The sequence below is a fragment of the Phalacrocorax carbo genome, chromosome 3 (genome assembly GCF_963921805.1).
Source record: "Phalacrocorax carbo chromosome 3, bPhaCar2.1, whole genome shotgun sequence".
Classification (NCBI taxonomy): domain Eukaryota; kingdom Metazoa; phylum Chordata; class Aves; order Suliformes; family Phalacrocoracidae; genus Phalacrocorax; species Phalacrocorax carbo.
In genome coordinates, this window is record NC_087515.1 from 10,144,407 (window position 1) to 10,166,900 (window position 22,494).

The 22,494-nt window shown below is 35.7% G+C and overlaps 1 protein-coding gene across 5 annotated transcripts in view; it reads left to right on the forward strand.

Moving 5' to 3' along the window:
- The window catches only part of SDCCAG8 (SHH signaling and ciliogenesis regulator SDCCAG8), a 115,417-nt gene that overhangs the window by 19,939 nt on the left and 72,984 nt on the right, over window positions 1-22,494 (forward strand). For 4 of the 5 annotated variants that reach the window (XM_064445800.1, XM_064445799.1, XM_064445801.1 and 1 more), the window contains 5 exons: window positions 235-423; window positions 2,527-2,665; window positions 5,874-6,026; window positions 8,573-8,707; window positions 11,910-12,026. In XM_064445800.1, the coding sequence (XP_064301870.1) occupies window positions 235-423; window positions 2,527-2,665; window positions 5,874-6,026; window positions 8,573-8,707; window positions 11,910-12,026 (733 nt within the window). The remainder of the gene's footprint in view (window positions 1-234; window positions 424-2,526; window positions 2,666-5,873; window positions 6,027-8,572; window positions 8,708-11,909; window positions 12,027-22,494) is intronic. The other variant, XM_064445798.1, reaches the window with a different exon arrangement.

The following is a 22,494-nucleotide window of genomic DNA, read 5'->3' on the forward strand; positions in this document are numbered from 1 at the left end:
AGGAAAGGATCAAATTAGTATAATTGTCTTGTCTATTAATAATTTTGATAGGGCAATTCAACTGTTATTCTCTGTTAAGGTCTTCCTTAGGCTGCTGAAATATGTAAAAATCATGTTTATTACAAGAATTGTTATAGTTCTTTTTAGGTTGCATCTGTAATTATAGATTGCATATAAATATAACTTGTAGAAATGTTCGATTGCTCAAATAATATTTTTATTTCTTCTTTCTAGAAAAGACCTTTCGGAATCTCAGAAGACATGCAAAGATTTGGAAGAAAGGCTAAAACACCAGAAGTCACTTGTTTCAGCCACGAATTCTAGTCGGGTTGGTGGTCTGTGTCTGAAATGTGCACAACATGAAGCTGTTCTTGCACAGACTCATTCTAATGTTCACATGCAGACCATCGAGAGGGTAACAAAGTAGGTTTTAGGGGTATTTACTTTCTCACTGAAAGTACAGTTACATGCATTAAATGATACAAGTCTCAATGTGTAGAGAAATGTGCACTTCCGGAGCAATGGAGTCTCATGGAATACGAGTGTGGGTCCCAAGCACTTCGAAATCCATGGTAGTTTTGCTACTTATTTCAACTGGGAAAGAATGTTAGTCATTATCTTGTAATTATGACACCTTGGGCTGTCCGGGTAATCAGACTTTTGATAGTCTTTTTCCTGCGCTTTTTGTACAAACAGACCCTTCACTCTGTCAGACAAATATTATGGAGGTCCATGTATTTTGATTGATTATTTCCTGCATAAGTTCCTTATCTTTTTGTGGTTGGAAGTTTTTTTTCTGGCTTCACTTCATTCTTCTTATATTTGGGAAATTTTTGGATACATCAGCAGTGTAATCCTTCTTTCCCCCCGGCCCCCTTGATTTTGCTTAGTAGATCAGGTGTTTGGGGTAGGATACTTTGCTCCTCCCTAACTACAATAAGTCAGGGGGAAAAAAAAGTTCCTTTGGATAAAAAAGAAATTGAATTATTTGCTGCAGCCTTTTTTTTTTTTTTAATTGTAGCCTTTATTTAAATGATTTTAAAAACAACTATACAGGCTGAATATAATATATATAATTCAGAAATTCTGCTAGTCAACCATCTTCAAAAATCTATCTCTTTCTACTTGCTAGTAATAATGGTAGGATACTGCAGCCTTCTCAAAGTTGGTTAAACAGACATCTATTTATTGTCAGATATCTGAAGCTTTGTAGGATTTCTGAAGTTTTAGAATGAGCCTGCTGGAGATGAGGTAGTGGGTTAATTAGAAGCTAGAGGACTGAACGGACTTAGTGCATTTAGTCTGTCAAATCGGTATTATCTTTACTCATTAGATGGCTGGTGTCAAGATTTATGTATTTTTCTATTGTCAAGTCCAAGAATTTTCTGGGAAAGCTCTCTGTTGCTGAAAAGTCATGTTTCAAAAACTACTTTTATAAGAAAAGTAATTATTTGTCACAGACAGGCACTGGACAATATGAATAAACTATAAATTTGTACATTCTTGTCATCTTGTATTACAGAGCAGTTTGAAATAAAAGATTCGAGGTGTCCTATTTATTAGGGATAAATTATTAAACCATTAAACTGTTAAACCTTAAACCATTATTTCTGTTTGAGATTTAACAAAATCTGAAAGCTACATCTTCCTGTGATGCAACTTATTAAAACCAAATATATTTCAGTAAGGATTTTCAAAGTGACTGTGCCAAATCTTGTTGAAATGAAATTTCGAAATATAACTGTTAGTTCTGTGGCAAATACAAGTGTGTTACCATTCTACACAACATTAAAGAAGGGGGGGAGGGGGGGAAGAACAAACAAAAAAACAAACCAGAAACCCAAACACAACAGTTTTCAGCTAGAATCTTTTGTTGCACCTAAAACACAGACAATTATACACTTAATTTAAAAGCTTTCAACATATCAAATTAGTGAAAAGGTGAAGTTAAGGTATAGATCCTGGTTTCTTAGTTAACAAATGTTCAGAGGGGATGCACAACCCAGAAGTCTTATTGTTTAGCTTAGTTCGCTTTGCAGCAAAGGGCTATTATTTTTCATTTGATGTACTTAGTGATCTGAATTACTTTTTTCCCCCCCTATTTTACATTTAATGACAATGTAATTTCATACTGCTTTGATCTGTTTGTTCAGAAAATTGCCTTTCCACCCCCCCCCCCCCCCCCCCCGCCCCTTCTCACAGTTACAGTTCCCCATTTTGTAATGCCAACAGAACGTTGTTCCACAGCTCTTCAATGTATGTATGACTTGAGCTCTGCTGGTATTACTGGCAGTGTCACTAATGGTCCGTCCTTCTGAAGTGAAGGACTGGTCAGCAAGCAAATTATATTTTTAATATCTGCCAAGCTAGCAGTATGCTTTCACTCTTAACCCATGCTGGTTTTAGTCTTGCTTTACTTACCACTCTTGTGTCTTTTATCTGTTATCATTTTATATTTGATATGCCTTTTGGGTTTTTCTCTCTTGATAAAATATATAGAAATACCTGTTTTTTCTTTATATGCAGAGAGAGAGATGACTTGATGGATGCACTTGTTTCGCTGAGACGGAACATGAAGGCGATGCAACAAAGAGAATCTAAGGCTTGTGAGCAAGTTAAACAAGCTGTGCAAATAGCAGAAGAGGCCAATTTAGAGAAAACAAAGGTACATTCATGACGAAATTAGAGCTTTTCAGTATTCAGATCTACTGTAAATGTTAATTAGTTTTCATGCTAATGAAAGATACATGGGTAAGACCTTTATCACATGTTGATATGATGTTTTAGATTTAAAAAGATTGCACTGTGTGGCTGTTTCTGAGCAGTAAAATGAACTCTATATTTGAGTTCTTAAATTCTCATCAGGGCTGTAGGCTGGGTTGCATTCTTAGGCCATCATTTCAGTTCTGACGTAGTTTCACATCTAGGTGCTAGAAAATGAATGGTAGATTTTCAAAGGCATTCGTGACATGTAGGAGGATAATTCTGATATAGCATTTCTGAGCTACTCTGGAAAGAATGCTTAAAATGCTTAAAAACAACTCTTTTGCCTCAGATGAATGCAGTGTAAGAACTGATTAGCTAACGGAACTCTTTGAAGATGAGCAGTCCTGTCTGATGCTACCTACAGGAAGTTTTTGGTGCTGTGTTATGTAAATAACAGTGATTAAATCAAAACTGGTTTTATGCTTGTGTTAGCCCTCGTTACTGTATACAATCAACCAATATTGACCTAAATTATTTCCTTGATACTTAGTGACATCTACTGTATTATTAGTGAATTACTATGGAATTGAGAGAGGTTTTGGTTTTTTGTTTCTTTTGTGAGTTTCGTTTGTGGCTTTTTTTTAATGAAATGCGATTGTTTTTAATAGTGGACAAGATTAATATAATTATTCTATTGATCAAATTGGTATTATTCATCCAATGTTGTGAGAGAATGTGTGTGTGTGTAGGGTTTTTAACTATAAACAGTGGGGGAAAAATGATGAGAGTTTGAAGTCCTATGCACTTGTTAAACTTAACTTCAGAGGATTTATTTTTTTTTTTAATTGACCAAAGAGAAAAAGAATCCTTCTGAGCCCACTGTTCACCTGTCACATCCTGTCCCTGAGGGTTTAGATGTTTAAATTGCTTACTTGTTTAAATTTTTGGGGGTGGGTTCTACAGTTGTCTGACAGAAATGTTATTCACTTACTGCTATTTAAAACTGCTCAAAATACTTTTTCTCCTCAATACAATAAATTTATCTGATCTTCATCTTTTTTTCATGTGGTGTGGGAAATCTTTATGGGGATTTTCTTTTTAAATATTGGAAGTCTTATTCAGTGTATCTCATATTAGAAATGGACCCTAAAAATAAAGCTTAGTGCAATGAATTAAGGTGAACCTTTAATAAAATGGGTCTTCCTACCTATACTATTTCTGTCACATAAAGAAAGCAGCTCTGTAAGGTCTCTACTGGCTACCCTCTTCACTTTGGCAAGGAAATTTGAAGCGCTGTTTGTATACAAGACTGAATAGTAGTCTGCTTTTCTATGCTCAAAAACTGTAGTAGTATGAAGGAACAGGAAGAAATCTTTTACTTCTGCTGCATTCATTTAGCATTTTTACATGTACTGGTATTTCTCTTGGTAAGTGCAAACCATCTTTTATTTTCCCATTCCTAGTCTACTCTTCAGGTGAAGTACTGTTTTTCTTTGTAATTATCATGGAATCCAGTAGAACCGTCCACATAAGGAGAGAAGTTAGCATTTGTAAACCCACTGTGTTAAAATTGCAGTTTCTGTCAACCCTGTTGACAGAAAGCCTAACTCAGGTGCTCATCACTTAAAACCACCATTCTTTCTTGTCTTTCGGTTGTCTCTTCCTGTTACATAGAGCAAGGAGACCTGGTAAGGTTAAACTTCCATAGTTGGAGCAAATCCAGGGATGTTTTCAACATAAATGTCATAGAAGAATAATTGTTTGAACTGCTCATTATGTAGTCAAAACAGTGGAGCTAACAAAATACACATTTCTTCTTGAAACTTGTTTCTTCTAGAGTTCTAAATTACACCAGTCTTATGCAGACAATTGTTTGCTGATGATAATTCCTACAGAAAAGGATTCAAGGCAACAACAGAGGGGATTCCCTCACCAAGATAGACTTCTGGTAGAAAAGAGACTCTGAGGAGGGTCCCGCAGAATTGACATAAGCTAATGGAGACTGCTGGAGCATTCTCTAAGAATTATGTTTGAATTTGCTGCTCTCATGAACAGACCAACACCAAGGAAATTGCATATAGGGGACTGGTTTTGAGTAAAATTAAAATAAGCACTTTAAAAAAACTAATTTGAAAATAGAGGGTAATAAGGTGGGATTCCTAAAAGGAGGTTACTTTAGCTTCCTTGAAACAGGGTATGCTGCATATCAGTGAAGTGATGAAATCTAGTTTACTCGTGGGGATAGCAAGCTGCCTTTAGGGTGCTTTGAATACTTTGATTTACTTGTAATGGAGTAGTGTATTTCTTATTTAAACTGACATAACACTCAACTCCTATCCCTTTGGCAGGGATACATCAGCATAAATTGATAGATTTAACCCCCCAACCCCCCGCCTTAGTTTTTTTAACCTCTGAAAAAAAGAACATTATTCTACCATGTCACAAAACCAGAAATACAACCATATCACAGTGTCTACTGTGCTGCTTGCATATGAACTTATGTTTCTTCTATATTGATAGAAAACACATCTATAATCTGTATTTTAGCAGTTGAAATTAAGCAGGTTGTTTATGAGTTTTCAGTAGAATTAATCTTCATTTGACAAATCTGAAACTAAACAAAAACCAATATAATTGTTTCTTTGTATCTTTACTTCTTCCAAGTTTCTTCTTAGCCTTCTGCACTCAGTAATTGACTTCGTGGGGAGAACAAGTGGAAGGACATATATTATTTGTTTATTTTTCCTTCAGCTGTGCAGTTAGGCAGTAACCACAGCATTTGCAAGGAGTCAAATATTGGAGGCTGATTCTAGTGATGTACATTCAGGAATTCTAAATGCAAGGCAAATAATCATCTTGGTTTTGGAAGAAGAGCTACTTATTTGGAAAATATACTATGAAAAATGCTTCCATCTTTGCTATGACTTCTAAGACCAATTAGATTTTTAAATTACAGGAGGGCATGTATATAAACATATACATATGTTTCCAATTAGCTAGGCCTACTGTTGATGTTAACACAGTAAGGTATGTATAAACATCATAACTAGGTAAAAAACCAAAAGACAAGCTTTCTAATAGCAAATTGGTTTCTCTGAAGGCATTAGATAAATACCATGTTTATTTAAAACTTGAGGTTTCTTCCACTTAAAAATTTTTTTTTCTAGGCTCTAGTCCAGTGTGAGCAGTTGAAAAGTGAGATGGAACGGCAGAAGAATCGTTTTGAAAGGGAGTTAGCTGCCCAGCTAAATAAAAGAACTGATGAAAAAGAAGCACTACGGGAAGAAATGAAGAAGGAAAGGGAAGACTTGGCAGCAATGGTATAAGCTGGGTTTTTATATTTGTGTATTACGATCAGCATATAGTCCTCTTAAAACTCTGTTTGCTTGTCTTTCATTTTGTTTCAGTAAATCACTTCCACCGTTGCTTTAAAGCAGTGGTAGTTGACTTAAATTGATCCTTTGAGTTTGAATAACTGAGTTTTATGCTATGTCACTAGATATAGACAAAGTTGTTGATGTTCGGCACTTTATTTTTGTTCACATAATATTTTCTAATGTGCTTTCTCAAAGTAGGAAAGGGTTAAGCAATATGTGATGCAAGGTTTGTACCTAGCTTCTTACAAAGATTATTGTTTAGGTTGCCAGGTCAAGCATTCAGAAGTTAGCACGTATCAAAATTAGGATTCTTTGCTACTTTAACATTATTATATATGTATATGTAAGCTCACAGTATCACATCAATATTAGAGTCACATGATTGCATTCTGGTATGGTATTTTTCAGAGTATCTTATCTGCTTGGTGTGCCCACCTGCAGAAATGTGTTGGAATCTCTTTTCCAACTTTTGCTGATGTTTATAAACTCTTTGAAACAGAATCTGTCTCTTCATTTATACTGTGACCATTACAATAGAGCCCTGATAGTCTTGTTTTACACTTCTAGATGCTAGTGTAATTTGAGTATAAAACATAAGGGTTTTCTGCCCAATGGAATCTACAGATTCCTCAAGCTAACAGCAGTAAACCTGTGAGACATGACAGAGGAGGCACTTCTGAGATGATTGGAGAAAGAAACTGGAAGAAGCGTAGAGAGAAATGCTCCATGAATTAGTGATTTTCCTGCTTGTATGATTTGCAACCTCTTCAGCTATTTTCTGGTGGAGGTTTGGAAACAATATAGAGAATTTCCCTTCTAACTGTGGGCTTTTTCCATTTGAGGGGCTTCTTTTAGAAATAAGCCATATAGTTTGTAAAATCTGGAGAGCCCAGACTGAAAAGGAAAAACTATTTCAGTGTTTGAAAAAGAAGAGGTTCTTTACTAGTGTTGTTGCTTGTGAAGTGGCTGGAAAGCTACTAGCATAGACGGGGAACCACAGTGATATTGTTGTATTTCTGGTCTTATGACATGGTAGAATAATGTGCTGAAGCTGCTACAGGAAGTCAAAGCCTTTGACTCCAGTTCCAGATACTAAAACAGGAATTAAGTATGTAATAGGGATTAAGTGATATTTAAGAAAGTGAACTGTTGTAAGTGATCATCAGAAATCTGTTGCCCAGGCAAACTGAAATAAAAAAATTAACCTTACACTGGAGACAGTGAAACATTATTAAGCAACTCCTAGTTTAAATCTTTGCTATCTATTGGAAGTTATCCTTGTTGTGCATTTAGTTGTTTAGTTGCATATTTGCTTTAGAATAGAGTATCGACTCCAAAGTACAGCCTATTAGACATGCATTTCATACCTTTTGTTAGCAGGATCATTCACTCCTTAGTGTCACCACATCACTTAGTATTTCTTCATGCCCTGAGATATTTTTCACTAGAGCTTATTCCCACTTTGAGTAGTTGTAGTCCTTTTTTTAAATCCTACCTACACATTAAACAACATAGAGTGACAATATGATGATACTTGGTAATTAAAGATATGGGATGACTTCGTAGAAAACTATGATCTATATGCATGATTTATATCTATATATACCTACTTTTATGTTTCAGGAAAATGAAAGAGTAGAAAATGGTATACTGTGCATCAAGTCACCCTCCATATGAATATTTTATCAATTATTTATGAAGTGGTTGGTTTGAAGGGGAGAATTGGCATGATACAGAAATCAGGTGGATGTATAATGAGAGAAAAATAGTTATGAGTATATAATCCTCTAGGTTTGACTCTGTATGCCTGTAAGTTAACCTAGAACTGTCAGACACCATTATTTCCACGTATATTAGTAAGCTTCAGGGCTAAATAGCTGAAGGGTCACTGTCTCTGTTTTATTATTACTTTTTTTTAAACATTCAGCAAAACTTGACCTGAATTATATTAGAATTTTTAACATACTATTCCAATATGGTTTTTTATACAATATCATGCTTTGATCTGTAGTGCTGAAATGTTTTCTGAACTTGAAAATTAATTTAAGATCTGTGGTTGCAATTATAGTTTTCTTTACCTGGGGAACATGATTTGGTTTGAATCAGTCTACATAAGGATGGATAAGAAGATCTTAAATAGTACTCTTACAGCTGTGCGACTAATGCAACCAGTTGCTTCTGGCATTTTGTCCAGACTAACAAGTTCTAGAGGCTAGTCTGATTGATGAAAAGTTTCAAATAAACTGCTATATGATAAATTAATTAGAAATGGTGAATCTATTGTTAAAATAATTTAGCCATATCCTGCAGTAATTTCATTTTCTATTTTATTACAGATTTTTATTGTATCCATTTAATTTTTAATTATAATTTTAATGCTATGTATTTTGGCTACATAACTATAGTTGCTTTCAAGGAGAGAGTCCCACCAGGTTTAGATCTGTGGTTGCTCAGATGGCATCAATAAAGCATTCTTGGGCTTTTTGCAGGTGACAGCCATGTCGGAGAATGTGGCCATGTTGGAGGCTCAGGTGGAGAGAATCACAAGGGAAAAGAACTCTCTAGTTAACCAGTTAGAAGAATCACAACATCAGCTTGCATCTCATGACTTGGAGATGAATAAGGTAGGCACGTTTGTAAATGAGTATTGAGCTTGATTTTTCCTTATCGTTGTAACTTGAAAGGTGAAAAATTTTTGTTTCTACATTTTCCGCTCTTGGTAAAGAATGTGTGATAAATGTAAACTTCATCTGAAAATCCCAGAGACATAGTTTTATGAGTAAACACATAACTTTTTCAGTCTGCCAAATCACCTCAAGATGCAAAAGCTAAGATTTCTACCTCATAGACTATACGAATCACTATTTAAAACTGCAATCCAGTGTTTAATTTAAAGTTGCATTTGGTGTGAATGAGACACCATAGTATTCAACCCTGTCCTGTAATTGCTACCTCTGGGATATGCAGTGCTAAAATAAAGGGAGCTGTATCAAATCACTGTTTTTCAAGTACTTTCCTGTAGAATCAGTATGTGGTGTACTGCATCACTTCTGGGTGCTTTATTTTGCACATTTCTCAACCTATTAGAGCCTTAATGTGGGTCGTAACATGAGAAAGAAAAAACAGTTGCCATCCAAAAGGTGTGCTGAGTGATTACACATTGTTAAAGTGATAATTTCATTAGCTTCGCTTCCTCATTTGCTTGTTACAGAAATAACTTCATGAAGAAGAGGGGATGCCAAGTATCTGTAGAATAGACAATCTCATAATGCAGATTTGTTACAGCCTCTTGAAATATCTGTGTACTTTACCAATAATCCTAGGGCCAGTCCTACCTTCACAGTTGTTAACTGCAAGGTTTTGGCAACCAATTAATGCCTGAGGCCTCTAGAGGCTTCTGGAGAGGTTTTCATCAGTTCCTGTCTTCCTCTGCTGCCCCTGCTGGTAGAAATAGGTGAAAGTATTGCAGCAAAATTTACAGTAAAAAGTCACCCAAACTTATTAGAAAATTTAATTCTATTTCAGCTGAAAGACAAATGAAGGAGCATTTTAAGAATGTCGAAAAGGTTTGATTTACCATTTCTGAAACATACTTGGTTTTTCAGACTGTGTTCACAGATGCCTAGCACTACTTATGGGGGGGGGGCGGTGCAAGAGGAAGGTAGGAGGTATAAATATCCATTGGTCTGGAAAGAACAATTTTGTAGCCTACCGATTTGAAGCCATCTCCCAGGAGAGGTGACAGTGTGGCTCCAGTCCCTGCTTCAGTTAATGTTAATACAAAGTTGGATAGGTGGCCACCTTGCAGTAGTCTGTACTGTATTTTTATTACACTGTCCTGAGAGATTGGAAACCTGCATGTGTGTCCCAGTTCTGAACTGAGAAGTCTCAAACATCCTGGAGGAAGGTCCTGACCATTGACCTGTTCGGACTATGTGCATCTCCCTACCTTTTTCATTGGCTATGTCAGTGGCATCTATGTGTGCTTGTGAATCTGACTCCTTGTTTCCAAATTTGGTTTGCTATTATTAAAAACAGCAAGTAGCAACATTTTTCCTTTTGAGTTTTATCTGAAGTATTTTTCTTCTGCATGTACCAGAAGTCAGGGAAAAACGTTTGGAGTGAGAATCTTTTTCCTTCATTCTGAACTACACGGAGACTGAAAAATCCATTACTAGGACAGCACCATCTGCTGATTCTTCTGCGTTATTCACTTCATGTGATGTATGGGGGAGCTGACGGCGAGGATGGCTGTATTTTTTTTTATTTTGCTTGGAGGAAGTGACATATTGCGCTTTGTTACATTCTTCATATAAAGAAAGGAGGAGATAGAAGGCAGGGTTGGCAATCCATGCAGTTGCGTCTTAGGATTTTTTAGCTGCATATGATAGTATTAAGAAAAGATAATGCTTTAGAACTTTGCCATTCTTCAGAGCATTTGCTATCTTGTGTTATTTGCAACAGGGATAAATTCACAAGCTGTCCTTTGCATTTATAAGTGATGCTACTTCTTAAAGTTATGGCAGTTGGTTTTGTTTTCTCCTAAGGTGGTTTGATTGCAGTATACGTATTTACTTTTACCCTACTTTTTTTTAAGAAGAAAAAAAGTAGTGAAAATGGGAAGGGGTATGAGATTGAAAAATGGAAATTAATTTGGGTTATAGAATGTGTGTGAGGAGACTGTTGAGAAGCACAGAGGACGGTAGCAGCAAATTAAAAGAGTGCACATCTGGGAAGCAAGTCTGGTGAAAGAATACAAGTGGGGCAGGGGAGCAGAGTGAGTTGGAAAGAAAGCTCTCTAAGAGTACCTGTGAGTAAAGACATTTGTGTTCTCATTAGGGAATATGCATGTACTTATGTTTGGTTAATTAAGGTGAAATGAACAGGCACAAATTGGAGGTGATTGTACAGGATAAGGACAAAAAGGGGGCAGCTTGTCCACCATCTTCTCCATTCCCAACAGATAAGATCAAATAGAATCCTTTAAAAGTTTAGATTGGGAAGTGGGAGAAAAACATCCCTGCACAGCAGTAGTGAAAGTTGTGTGAGAGGGATTGGTGTGGGTTTTGTTTTGTTTTGGGTTTGTTTTTGTTTTTCTTTCCTCTAACCCCTCTCCTGACCCTCTGAAGTTGAGCTACCTTCAGGTGGAAAGGAATGAGGAGGTAACATAATGAACATCTCAACAGCTGAGAATAATTGTTGCTTTTATGGAAGTGATGCTAGATTTCTTTAAATGTTGCTTTGATCCCTTTCTCCTGGCCCATGCATGTATTTGCATTAGGCATTGTTTTTAAAGAATTTGTCTTCAGTTTGCAGTAAGTCTATAATGCTCTGATCTAACTTTTGAAAATTATCATATTAACATCTAAACATTTTCTTTCCTGACAGTGGAAAGTTGGCAAGATGAGAAACTACGCCCTTATATAGGAGTGTGATAGATCCTTTACTTCTAGGTTTTTGAAAGTGTTGACATAGACTTTCTTGGGATTTTAGAGAGAATGGGAGAAGAATATAAACCCAGCAACTGTAGTTTAACTGTATTTAGTAGCACATATATTTACAACATAAATATTTATACTGAGCAAAATCTTGATCCAAATATAATTGAATCTAGAAGGCACTGCATATTTCAAAGTTAATGACTATATAGAGGATTCAGATCCACCTTTTTATATAAAAACATTTACCATATGTAGTCTTAAAATATCTGTAAATTAAAATATGTTGCATTTAAACGACCTCTAGAGGGCACCAAAAGATCTAATTGTGAACCCTGGGCTATGGATTCTTCAGGCTACAGATCATGTTGTCTGTATAATCTAACAGGTGTGTGGAGAAATGCGCTATCAGTTGAATCAAACCAAAATGAAGAAGGATGAGGCAGAAAAGGAGCTCAGAGAGTACAGAACAAAAACTATAAGGGAGCTTGAAATTAAGGACCAGGTAAGAGATAATACTGCTATAACTTTGCAGTTCTTAGAAGCCTAAGTAGGGTTATTTCGGAAGCTGGAATGATTTGTTTTTCTAATAGTGGTCATTTATTACTGTTAAATGGTTTCTAAATTAATGGCAACAAGCCAGCTATCACTGTTAAATAAATACCTCTGGGTTATCTTATTCTTGTTTTCAGCCCTAGTACGTTCAGTTTTACATAATACTCATCCCATGCATTCATATAGAATTACTCTATCATATGTATTCATGCAATGTACTTAAATTGTATGTACTGTATACATGTTTATACACTTTCTCTCACAAATAAATCCACACATTATTATGTATACATGCAGCCTGACAAAACATTAAAGACTCTTAAGTATAACCTAACAATACTAAAAATGAAAATCATTTGTCTTCCAGTTTCTTTAAAGATTCAAGAGTAATGAATGCTGGGATTCATAGAAAAGTTTTTTAAAAAAAAAAACCAACCCAAAAATAACATTCTAGAAAAAATAACTATGTAAAAATTCCACTAGACATTAATTGTTGGTTATCTAAAAATGTGTTTTATAATAATACAAAACCCAGTATACGCCTTACAGGTAGTCTGTGAGAAAACATCCCATGCAGTAAGAAAGATTATTAGAGTAACCTGCGACATACTTGGCAAACAGCTTGAACAGGTGTAATCTGCATCTTTTGAAGTGCCCTTTCTGTTGAGATTCTATCCGGTTTTCTCTAGGTATTCAAACTTCCAGTTATTCCTTCATAAGTTGTGATTTGCACACGAGAGTGGATGTCTTCTGAATACACAGATGTATAAAGTGCACATAAGGATAATATTTTATATGCATTTTATTATTAGAGCAGCCTATCCGACAGGTTTTACATCGTTCTTTTTATTGTAATTAAGTGAACAAGTTTGTCCCTGTGTAATGATATATGTAGGGAGAAATGCAGTATTTCAAAACTTATGTTTTTATTTACCAGTTCCCCAGTATCTTCATGTAGGACAGTAAGTTTATTAACTTATTAAAGTATGAGCTGAGGGTGGAAGCAATATTAATTCAAATTATAATCAAAAGATATTGAAAAATCGAGAAGATAAGTTTATTAGATGAAATAACTCTTCAATATGTATGAAAAATCATACAGTGCAGAAAAACAGGGGCCCTAAAGCATTTTGTTTTCAGGGTTGGCTTATTTTTTTCTCCCTACTCCTGCATCCTTTAGGCCTAAGGACACTTTAAAAAACAAAAAACAGGCTTGTCGTCTGTGTCTTGACAGATATCACAGATAAAAGAGTTGGCATAATCTTGGCATAAAAATAAAACAGGATGTGTTTAATAAGATATTTGAAGAAGTATCTTGGATTTTAAATCCTGTTCTCCAACTTGCTTCAGGATTGCCTTTTGAACAAATTGCAAAATTTAACAAAGTATTTTAATCTCATGTATTGATATACTGGTATTTTATTCGATGTGGGAATGAATACACCAATATGTGGCGATTTATAATTTGATATAATTAAAGGGAAGTGATGGGAGGGGGAGTGCCTATCAGCAAAGATTATTAGAGTAATTTAGTAATTACATAAAGTAATTATATTGTTCAAATATTGTTGGTTTCTTAAAAAAAGGAAAACAAACTTTTCTGAAATTCTAAGGCTCAGCGTCTGGCAGCTGTTTTATAGTTGTGGCTCTAGTAACCAAGGGAGTTCTCTATAGGTCCTAATATTATTTAATATGTTAAAAGGCAACCAAAAAGAGTGCATGCATGTTCTGGGGTTTTTTTTTTGAGGGGTTGGCTTTTTGTTTGGTTGGTTGCATTATTTTAAATCAAATTTTAATAAATATTAATAAGTCATTGCAAAGTATTTCATTTAAATGAAATGAAAACAGCTTAATCACATCTAGCTCTGTATTTAAAGCAAAACCTAAAATGTTTCATCTTCTGTAGCACTGAATAGCAGACAGTAATTGTTCTTTGGTCTCTCAGCCATGACCTGACCTTCTGGCTAAGAGAGAGAGTTGATACCTTCCTTGGCCACCATCTGTTCATAATAAATACATATTTATTTTTTAAAAGTAGAGAGACAATAATGGATGAAAATTTTCATGTTAGTCTATATTAAATGGTGCATTTTTCTGTTTTAAAAGCAAAGAATCCTGTTTCAGGTTGCCTTTTGATATATTGAAAGTGAAGTTTACTGTTTCTTGAGGTATGATTGTATTTTTAATTGCACTGTGGATACATTTTAGTTTTGGAGATGTATTTTAGTTTATATGTAGTGACTTTTAAAACGAGATTAAAGTTACTCAGGTGTGTCAGAATAGGCAGAAATCCCCTTATGTACAGTTTAGGATCATCAGACACATACACTTATATGTCAGTAAATACAGATATGTATTTATCATCCACTGATATTTATTAGGTTCTTCAAAACTGAGTTTGTATAGTTTAGGAAAATTAAAGGGAGTCTGTATCTTTGATCTTATTCTCTTTTATTCCAATATCTCTCTTCCTCTCTTTATTACTCAGCTAGGACTAATAACAAATATTGGCACCTTGGTATGACTACGTGTTATTAATATTTGACAGGAATATTTCTTAGAATAAAAATGAAGAAGCAATCAGCAGTGTTAGCATTTAAATTGAATAAGTGTTTTGTAATATCATCCATCATGATCCTGGTTAACATTAGGATTATGGAGGGAGCGGGGGAAAGACATATACCGCACAGTTTCTCTACGCAAAAACTACATCTGTTCATTTGGCCCAGTATGTTGTAAAGTAGCATAACCTACTGCCCTCTCTTTTCCTCTCTCAGCCCTCCCGTTGTGGATGTAGCTGTGCTGAAATAACAGTGCCTTACTTAATACTTTTCCTTCTTAGAAACAAGCTTTATAAGCTCGACTGGTATAATGCCTTCATGGCAGTAAACTGTGTCCACACTAGGGGTTGTACTAGCACAGCTATATCAGAGAAAAGTCACGCCCTAACCTAAATAGCTGTTATCAGAACAAAAATTGTGTGGCATATTTGACACAGCAGGACTTCACTTTTATAATACTTTTTCTGCGAATTTGGAAGCACTGCATGGCATAATTTGTGCATTTCTAATACAAATCATACTTCTGACACACTATGAAATCGTTTCCTCAGATTAGCATCACTTGCTCTTTTCTGCTCTGCATTATAAAAATAAAAATGAAGTGCACTGTTAATCACTTGCTTTCTGTTTGTCTATAAATCATGTTTATTTAGTTTGTAAAATCTTGCAAGCTTCAGCATGTAGAAGTGAAAACAGTTTTGTAGATTTGGTTTATGCAGTCAGTTTGGGCATCATCCGTATTAGATAGTTCTTACTGGTGGTATTGCACCACTGGGAGTTGTGGCCTCCTTCTAATAAAGCAATAGGCCATGTCAAATCCAACTTCAGAAACTGACTGAAGCTTTTAAATTTTATTTTACCATGTTTTCCAGAATCAAAGAAATACCTTGTTTAGAAATAAACCCAAACTGGTAATCTTAACCTGTAAAAAGCCATTCTCTTAATGCTGTCTTTAAAATTGGGCAAAGTTAGTTTGAAGTGGGGGATTACAGAATTCCTTTGCCTACCTTGCAGGTGATGGAATGAAAAGCTTATACCAAACCCTACAGATTTTTAAGAGTTGCCTGTATGGAAGTTCATGAGCCCAAATAAAAAGGAGTTGGAGAGTCACTGATATGTGCAACCTATACCAATGGAAAGAGCTACACATCAAAGCATTTTTGTGTAGTATGACAGAACCTAAATGATGTCTCTGTACACTATAGTCTGACAATTTTGCAGACAAATAAAAATCTGGCAAAATTGCAGTCCAAAAGCATTTTGCCAAAAGGTATTTTGGGAATGTTTATCTCATTTGTCATAAATTCGTGATTTATAGTAACCTAATTTAGACATTATAAGTGGAGAGATTGCTGACTCTGTCTTCATCAGAAATAATGCAGGCCAAGAATTTGGGTACATATCCTGGAAATGCTGCAGAGTGTCTGGTGCAGGACCCATACAGCCTTCCGAAGACACCGATTCACTGAATTGTCTTTTTATGAATAGGTATCAGGCTTCCATGAGTCAGGCTTTAAAATACTAGATTTTTTACAAGCTGTGATATTCAGGCTAACACCAGATGTTTTGAAATTTAATAAAATTGCAAGTTTTAATAATGCTGGTGAAGATGGGTTAGGATTATGTGTTTTAGGTATTCTATACCTAAGATTTTCTGACTTCATGAGTTAAAAAGATGCTCTGGAAGTTCTGTTTTTGAAAAGAAATTCTGTTAAATCAGTAAACATACTTGAATACCATTTGGCAGGGAGGCAAAACCCCAAACCTAGCAGACAGCTTGAAACTCCCAGCATCAAATTTTCTTACCTGCTCTGATCTTGAGTATAATAGCCTTAAAAGTAGCAAAGCCACTTTGCTTTTGGATAAGAAAGCATTAAGAAAGTGTGATGGCCTTTGCTGTAACTGAACTCTTTGTATCATTTTCAATTTGGGGCATTCAGTGCACTAATTTGAAAATGGGTAAATGAGGGACTAAATGATAGTGGTTTATGCCTTGCTTTGACCTGTTTATAAGGAACATAATTCTTTTTGATAACTGAACTTAGTAGCTCATCTCAAGATTTTTGAGGAAAAACATTGATCTACAACCCTGCAAAAGAAATGTTTAATTACAATTATGATACGGCTGCTGCTGCTCTGCTATGGCATTGCTTTCCTCTGTCAGCCATCCATTCCTTAAGGATCAGTGGTGTGAGCAACCTTCAGTAAATTCTCTGTCATGTTTCCATAAGAAAAATCCCTGGGACTGGGATTCCCAGGAGTAGAATTTTCTGTACTGACTGGTCTGCATTTTCTATACTGGTCTGCTTCCCCTAAGCAGCTGGCCTGATAAGAGGAATGACCCACTTGGTAATCAGGATTTTATTGTTCACAGGTGTAGTTGGCCCATGTAAGCTTGATCATGTTCTGTCATCCAGTGTGATGTCACCCTGTTAGTGTACGGAAAGAGAAAATCATTCATGTGCATTAAACAGTATTCAGGGTAGGAAAATTGCATAGCTCTTGGTAGAGTGTGTTACGTGCATTATATTTAAAGAAATGTTTGTTTTCTGTTGGGTTTTTTCTTCTTAGACTAGAAAAATGGTTGCTTTATTAATAGTCATTGTGACAACAATCAGAAGAAAAAGAGTGTAAAAGTCCCTGGCTATCACTTGTTGGTTATTACTGCATAGGTTTTCTTTCTAGCTATTCCTTAATGCTGTCCAGGAAAAATGAGCCAATCCCACATCAGTAATCTCAAATATGTGTTTGAAAGGATAAAAGGAGTAAGTTTTGTTCTCTCCTGTTTTTCAATAATGAAGTAGGAGTAATCTTCCTCTTCCTTTTTTCTATATGCATTCCTCCTTTTCTGAAATTCCTTTATCAGCAAGCAAACCATCTATTTTGCACCACCCCATTCTCCCCCCATCCCTCCCTCATTGCAATCCATTAAAAAAAAAAATATTTTTGTTCCACCGTGGAACAAAATCACTTTCTTATCTCTGCTGGTGGCTGGTGAGCTAATCTCTAGTACAGCAATGTTGTCTGTTAAAATGTGACTGTAGTAATCTCCATGGGTTTCAAAGTTTTGTTCCTGAGTAGTATTGCAGTTCAAATATTTTGGCAAATTAAAAGCAAATATTTTCAGGGAAATAATGAGGTAAAATAATTGTGTAACATGTTTCAGCCATTTGCTCTTGTCTGTGTCCCAGGGTATTTACCCACAGTATCCAGGAGCCATGTTGCTCTTTGAGAGTTTGCACAAGGGCAGACCCCTTAGAATATTGCTTAATTAAAAAATTGTGTGTATGTATTCATAAAAATATACTTAGCAACATGAACTTTTTCTTGCCCCAGCTAATGATTACAGGTAAAAAGTTTGCTTCAACGGGATTTAAACATGTGTGCATTTAAGAGCATCCCCCTCCCATGCTATTCCCAGGAAGTTCTCCCAGCACCCCTGCTCTTCCTAGCAAGCTGCAGCATCCTGTCTCTATTCTCAGTCTTTTTGGAAGCAGTGCGTTTGTGGCTGCTGACCTTTGCTTAGGTAATGGCTCTTATCTTGAGGCTCTGCAATTTAGTGGAGCACATGGGGTGCCATGGTACTGCCAGGTGCCGTTACATTGCTTTGCAGTACAAGTGACAAAGTGGTCACAAAACTACTTCTCTTTGCGGAATTCAAGGGTCCCACCAGATCAGGCTAGAATAATAGCCGCCCAACAAATTACAGCCTTCATTGCTTATCTAGGATCTGTCTTTGCTTGTCCCTCTGGTCTTAAGAGGTCAGCTGATTTGTGAGCCAGCCATAGAGAAAACCCTTCAAAGGAACTGTGGATGTTTATTGGGGTTACTTTTCTTGTGTTTCTGCTCACATTACTTGGCTTTCATGTCTTGAAAGGTTTTCACATTTCTGTTTTGGGCTAAATGATTTGTAGAATTTGCAGTTGTCTTATGATTTTTGTGAATTGACATCTTTGAAAGAGGTGGTCTTTGTGGACTTGTAAGCATTGTATTTCTTACTATTTTTTGTATATTCTCATAGCTTTATAATAAATCTACTTCCAGAAAGGAGATTTCCCCTTTAAAATCAAATCTGGTTTTCGTAACTGCTTTGTACCCTCATTCAGATTTAAATGTATATTCATACAAAGTGCAAAAGGGGGAAGAACATTGTTGGGACATGGTGGGCGTTAACCTTGTGATGGCCTGAACTCTCTTTACAAAGTTGGATAGTTCTTCAGGTGCAATATGCTATGTCAGATGGCCATGCCTGGGAGGTCTGAGGTTTAGACACCACTTAAAACCTAGAGTTGTTTGATTGATATCAGGATTAGGATAGAAATGCTGCAAGTGACCCCTGCTGCAGATGGGCTGATAGTCATCTTTTCTCCAAGTAAAATACCTCAAAATCTCGCTACAAAAACTGCCTTGTTTTGTTGTTGTGCCTTTTTTTTTTATTATTAAAAAAAAAAAGGATTAGTGTTACAGTAGGGTATGGTTGTTCTGTCCCTGATTAATTAAATTAGTATAAGTAAAGAAGGCAACATGGATTGAGATTAGTGTTACACAGTGCAAAAACTTCCCGTCACTCTTATATATAATATTTAAGTGTATGTGAATGGCTGTACTGGTGGCACCTCTTAAAAAGACCTTAATTGTAGCCTCAGTCCTGTGCACTAGCACTGATTTCATTGCTTTGAAGGGTTACTTTAGTAAATGGAACTAAGCACGTGAGCATCAGGGCCTGTAAAAAATTGACTTTGTGTTTATTTGAAGTGTATGTGTTTTTATAGATGTTAATTGCCTTTTGGGGATGTACCTGCAAATACCAACCACCATAGTAATTATATTTCACTTTTTATTACTTTATATTTGTTCTTTTATTTTTGGTTCTATTTTATGCCCCTTTAATCTTTTTAATAAAGCTGGAGATTGAAGTATGAAACATAAAGAAAGTACTCTAAATTCACAAAAATATTTCTTCCCCCCCCCCCCCCCCCCCAAATTATTTTAATGCAGAATTTGTGCAATGGTATAGTCAGTGCAGAATTTACTTTTCAGGTTACACTGGGTATATATCAAGTGTGTTTTCTCACCTGATGTGTTGGCGTACTGGTACAACAGTGAATGTCATATATCACTTCAATTCATTTGTTTCTAGTATATTTTTGATTTTGTTAAAAGTCTTTTTAGGTTGTTTTTGCATTTACTTCAGAGGACGAGTTCTTTTATCACTGCTTAATCATTCGCATTTGTTTTAAAAAAAGCATTTGTCTTTTCTGTCAGTTTGCTGCTGTTTAAAATTCTCTGAAAAACATCTGCTAGTTTGGAATTTAAAGTTGCTTTTTTCTGCATACAAAAGAATCAGCATCAGTTTGAAAAGAATTAAACAATTATTTTAATCTTTCATTTTACTTGTTTTGAATGAAATTATTATTTCATTTTATCAGAATTTGTAGAGATAAAGAAATGTCTAGTTAATTAAACAGCACATTTTTATAACATACGTAAGTATTGTTAGGTGAGGATAATTTCAGATAATTTATGAAGAGGATATTTGAAGATTGGTCCAGTGTTTGAGAAATCATCTTTTATGTTTTCCAGCAAGTTGCATTTATGTTACTGAATGAGCATCTCCAGAGTGTTTACCTAAAAATGCATTACGAAAATCAGAAGATTTGTAAACTCATTATAAACCAATGAATGAGAAGTGAAGTGCTTATTTTAAGTGTTTCAAGAAAAAAAAATAGAAGGGCCCTATATGCTTCGAAGTGGAAAACTTAATATATAAAAAGTGGTTGGTGGTGATAATGAAAAAAAGAACAAATAATATAGAACTAAATTTTATTGCAATGATATTTCACCAGTGCTTTAATTTTTGTTTAGTGTTTCTTGTAACTGAATTGGATATGCATGAGGAATGGTGTTAATGTGCTTCAACTTACTAATAATGATGTTTCCCTTACTAAAGTTTAGCCTGCCATCTTTCAATGGCAAAGTGCCTGTTGATATTGCTGGGAGTTCAGGCAACTGCAGTGCAAGGCAGATTAAATAGTGCTTTTTAAATTATGTGCAGAAGTAATAAGAATATTAAAGTTACAGAATTAAGCACCAGAAGTTGCCTGTTCCAACCTTAATGTAGTCTTGTTGTACATATACATTATGATAATTCTGTTCCTTGTTACACTGAAAATCTGTTTCAGATTTTCTTAAATGCAAGATTGTCATCTGTCTTTTTGCAGTTCTGTGCTTCATCTCTTGTGTCTCACATACATTGAGAAGTTAAGTACCTTGAAGAAATAACTCTCTGGTCATGTTGTAAAAAGCTGTATCACAAGTAGTGATGGGCACTGAGGGATCAAATTAATGCTGCGAGAGAAACAGTTATCAGCAAAATACTTCAGCTGGTGGTTTGTTTCTGTTTCTCTCCCTACAATTACGCTGGGGCCCGGATAGCAGCTACAGAACTGCTTGCAGCTTCCTAGTAGAAGAAAAGGGAACTAAAAATAAGAGGAAAATTAGTTTGAGTCTGAGTGGTTTTGGAAAGATGCTCCCTGACAAGGTTCCTTGCAGGTTCATTGGTTCTGTAATTTCTCTGTATTTTAAATCCTGATTATATTGTGATGACCTAGTGATGGACTGGATTGACGTATTTCAGGATAGAGTGTATACATTTGTGAGACTGTTACTGTTTGCAGGAGAGGGAAGCAAGCTGCATGACTAGTCTCAAGGTCTGAGGCTTCATATGTTTCAAACTATTATCTGAGTTTTTAAACCAAAGTAATACGTAGCGTTCAGAGTGTGGGCTGTGTGTTTCCAGTGTGATGATGCGTGGCTTCTACCAAATTATTTTCAATGAATGTTTTGTGGTGTTTCAAAAAGAAGAAAGTAGTTGATATCCCTAAATGTACCTGGATTAGAGGCTTCTGGTTTCTGAGTTGCTGTTAGCATGTTCTCTTGGGTGGCATTTTTCTGCCATCCCTTTCTCATAAGGTTGTCTACTGTTTCTGCCATGGTCATTGCCAGAATTCTTGTGTAGAATTCCTACTCTTCATATAACTCACACTGTGAGTACCCCTAAATATTGGTATTTTAAGATAGATTTATATATATATACACCTGCACACATGCACAAACACACACACGTGTGTGTAAATGAGCTGATTCTGAATTCTGGAATTACTGTTGAAAGTAGCAGAAGTAAAACTGTTCTTCAAAACCTGTGTTTGCTTCCTTGATACTTCTTATAGAAATCATAAGACTGCTGTGAATCTTTCAAGAGTCTGTCATGGAGTCATTGTCTGAGAATTTCCTTCTGCACTTCCATGACAACTGAAATCTATGGGTATGAATCTTGCGAACCCTGGAGGTTCAACATCTGGCTGATGGAAGCAGAACACTTTCACCAGAGGTTCTTGCACTTGGAATTTGCTTCCTTCCGTGGGTCTGTGTCAAAACCTGACTGAGCCTGTTTAACTCGAGGCAATGGTGTAAAGCCCATCTGTTCCTTGAAACTCTTCCCTGAAGGAGTGATCTAGAGTGTATTTATGTTCTCAGCTGTGGTTGTGCTTTTTCATATACTTGGTTGATGCTTTTTGACTGAATTTGTGGCTTGGCTTTTTTAAAGGTATGCTGAATGGATGTATTCTAAAGCAAATTTTAAGAATGTTGCAGAAATTCCCTGTCTTTAACTTGTAAAGACAGTGAAGAACTCTTGTCTCTGTTTACTACAAATGGAGAAATAACATTAATAAACTATTGCTGTTAAGAAGAACAGAGTGTAGAGAACCCACTGAGAGTTCTGTTCTATTTAGAATATGGGAAGTCTCTGGAAATCAGTGAAAATACAAAGCGTATGTAACTGAATACCCTTTGCAC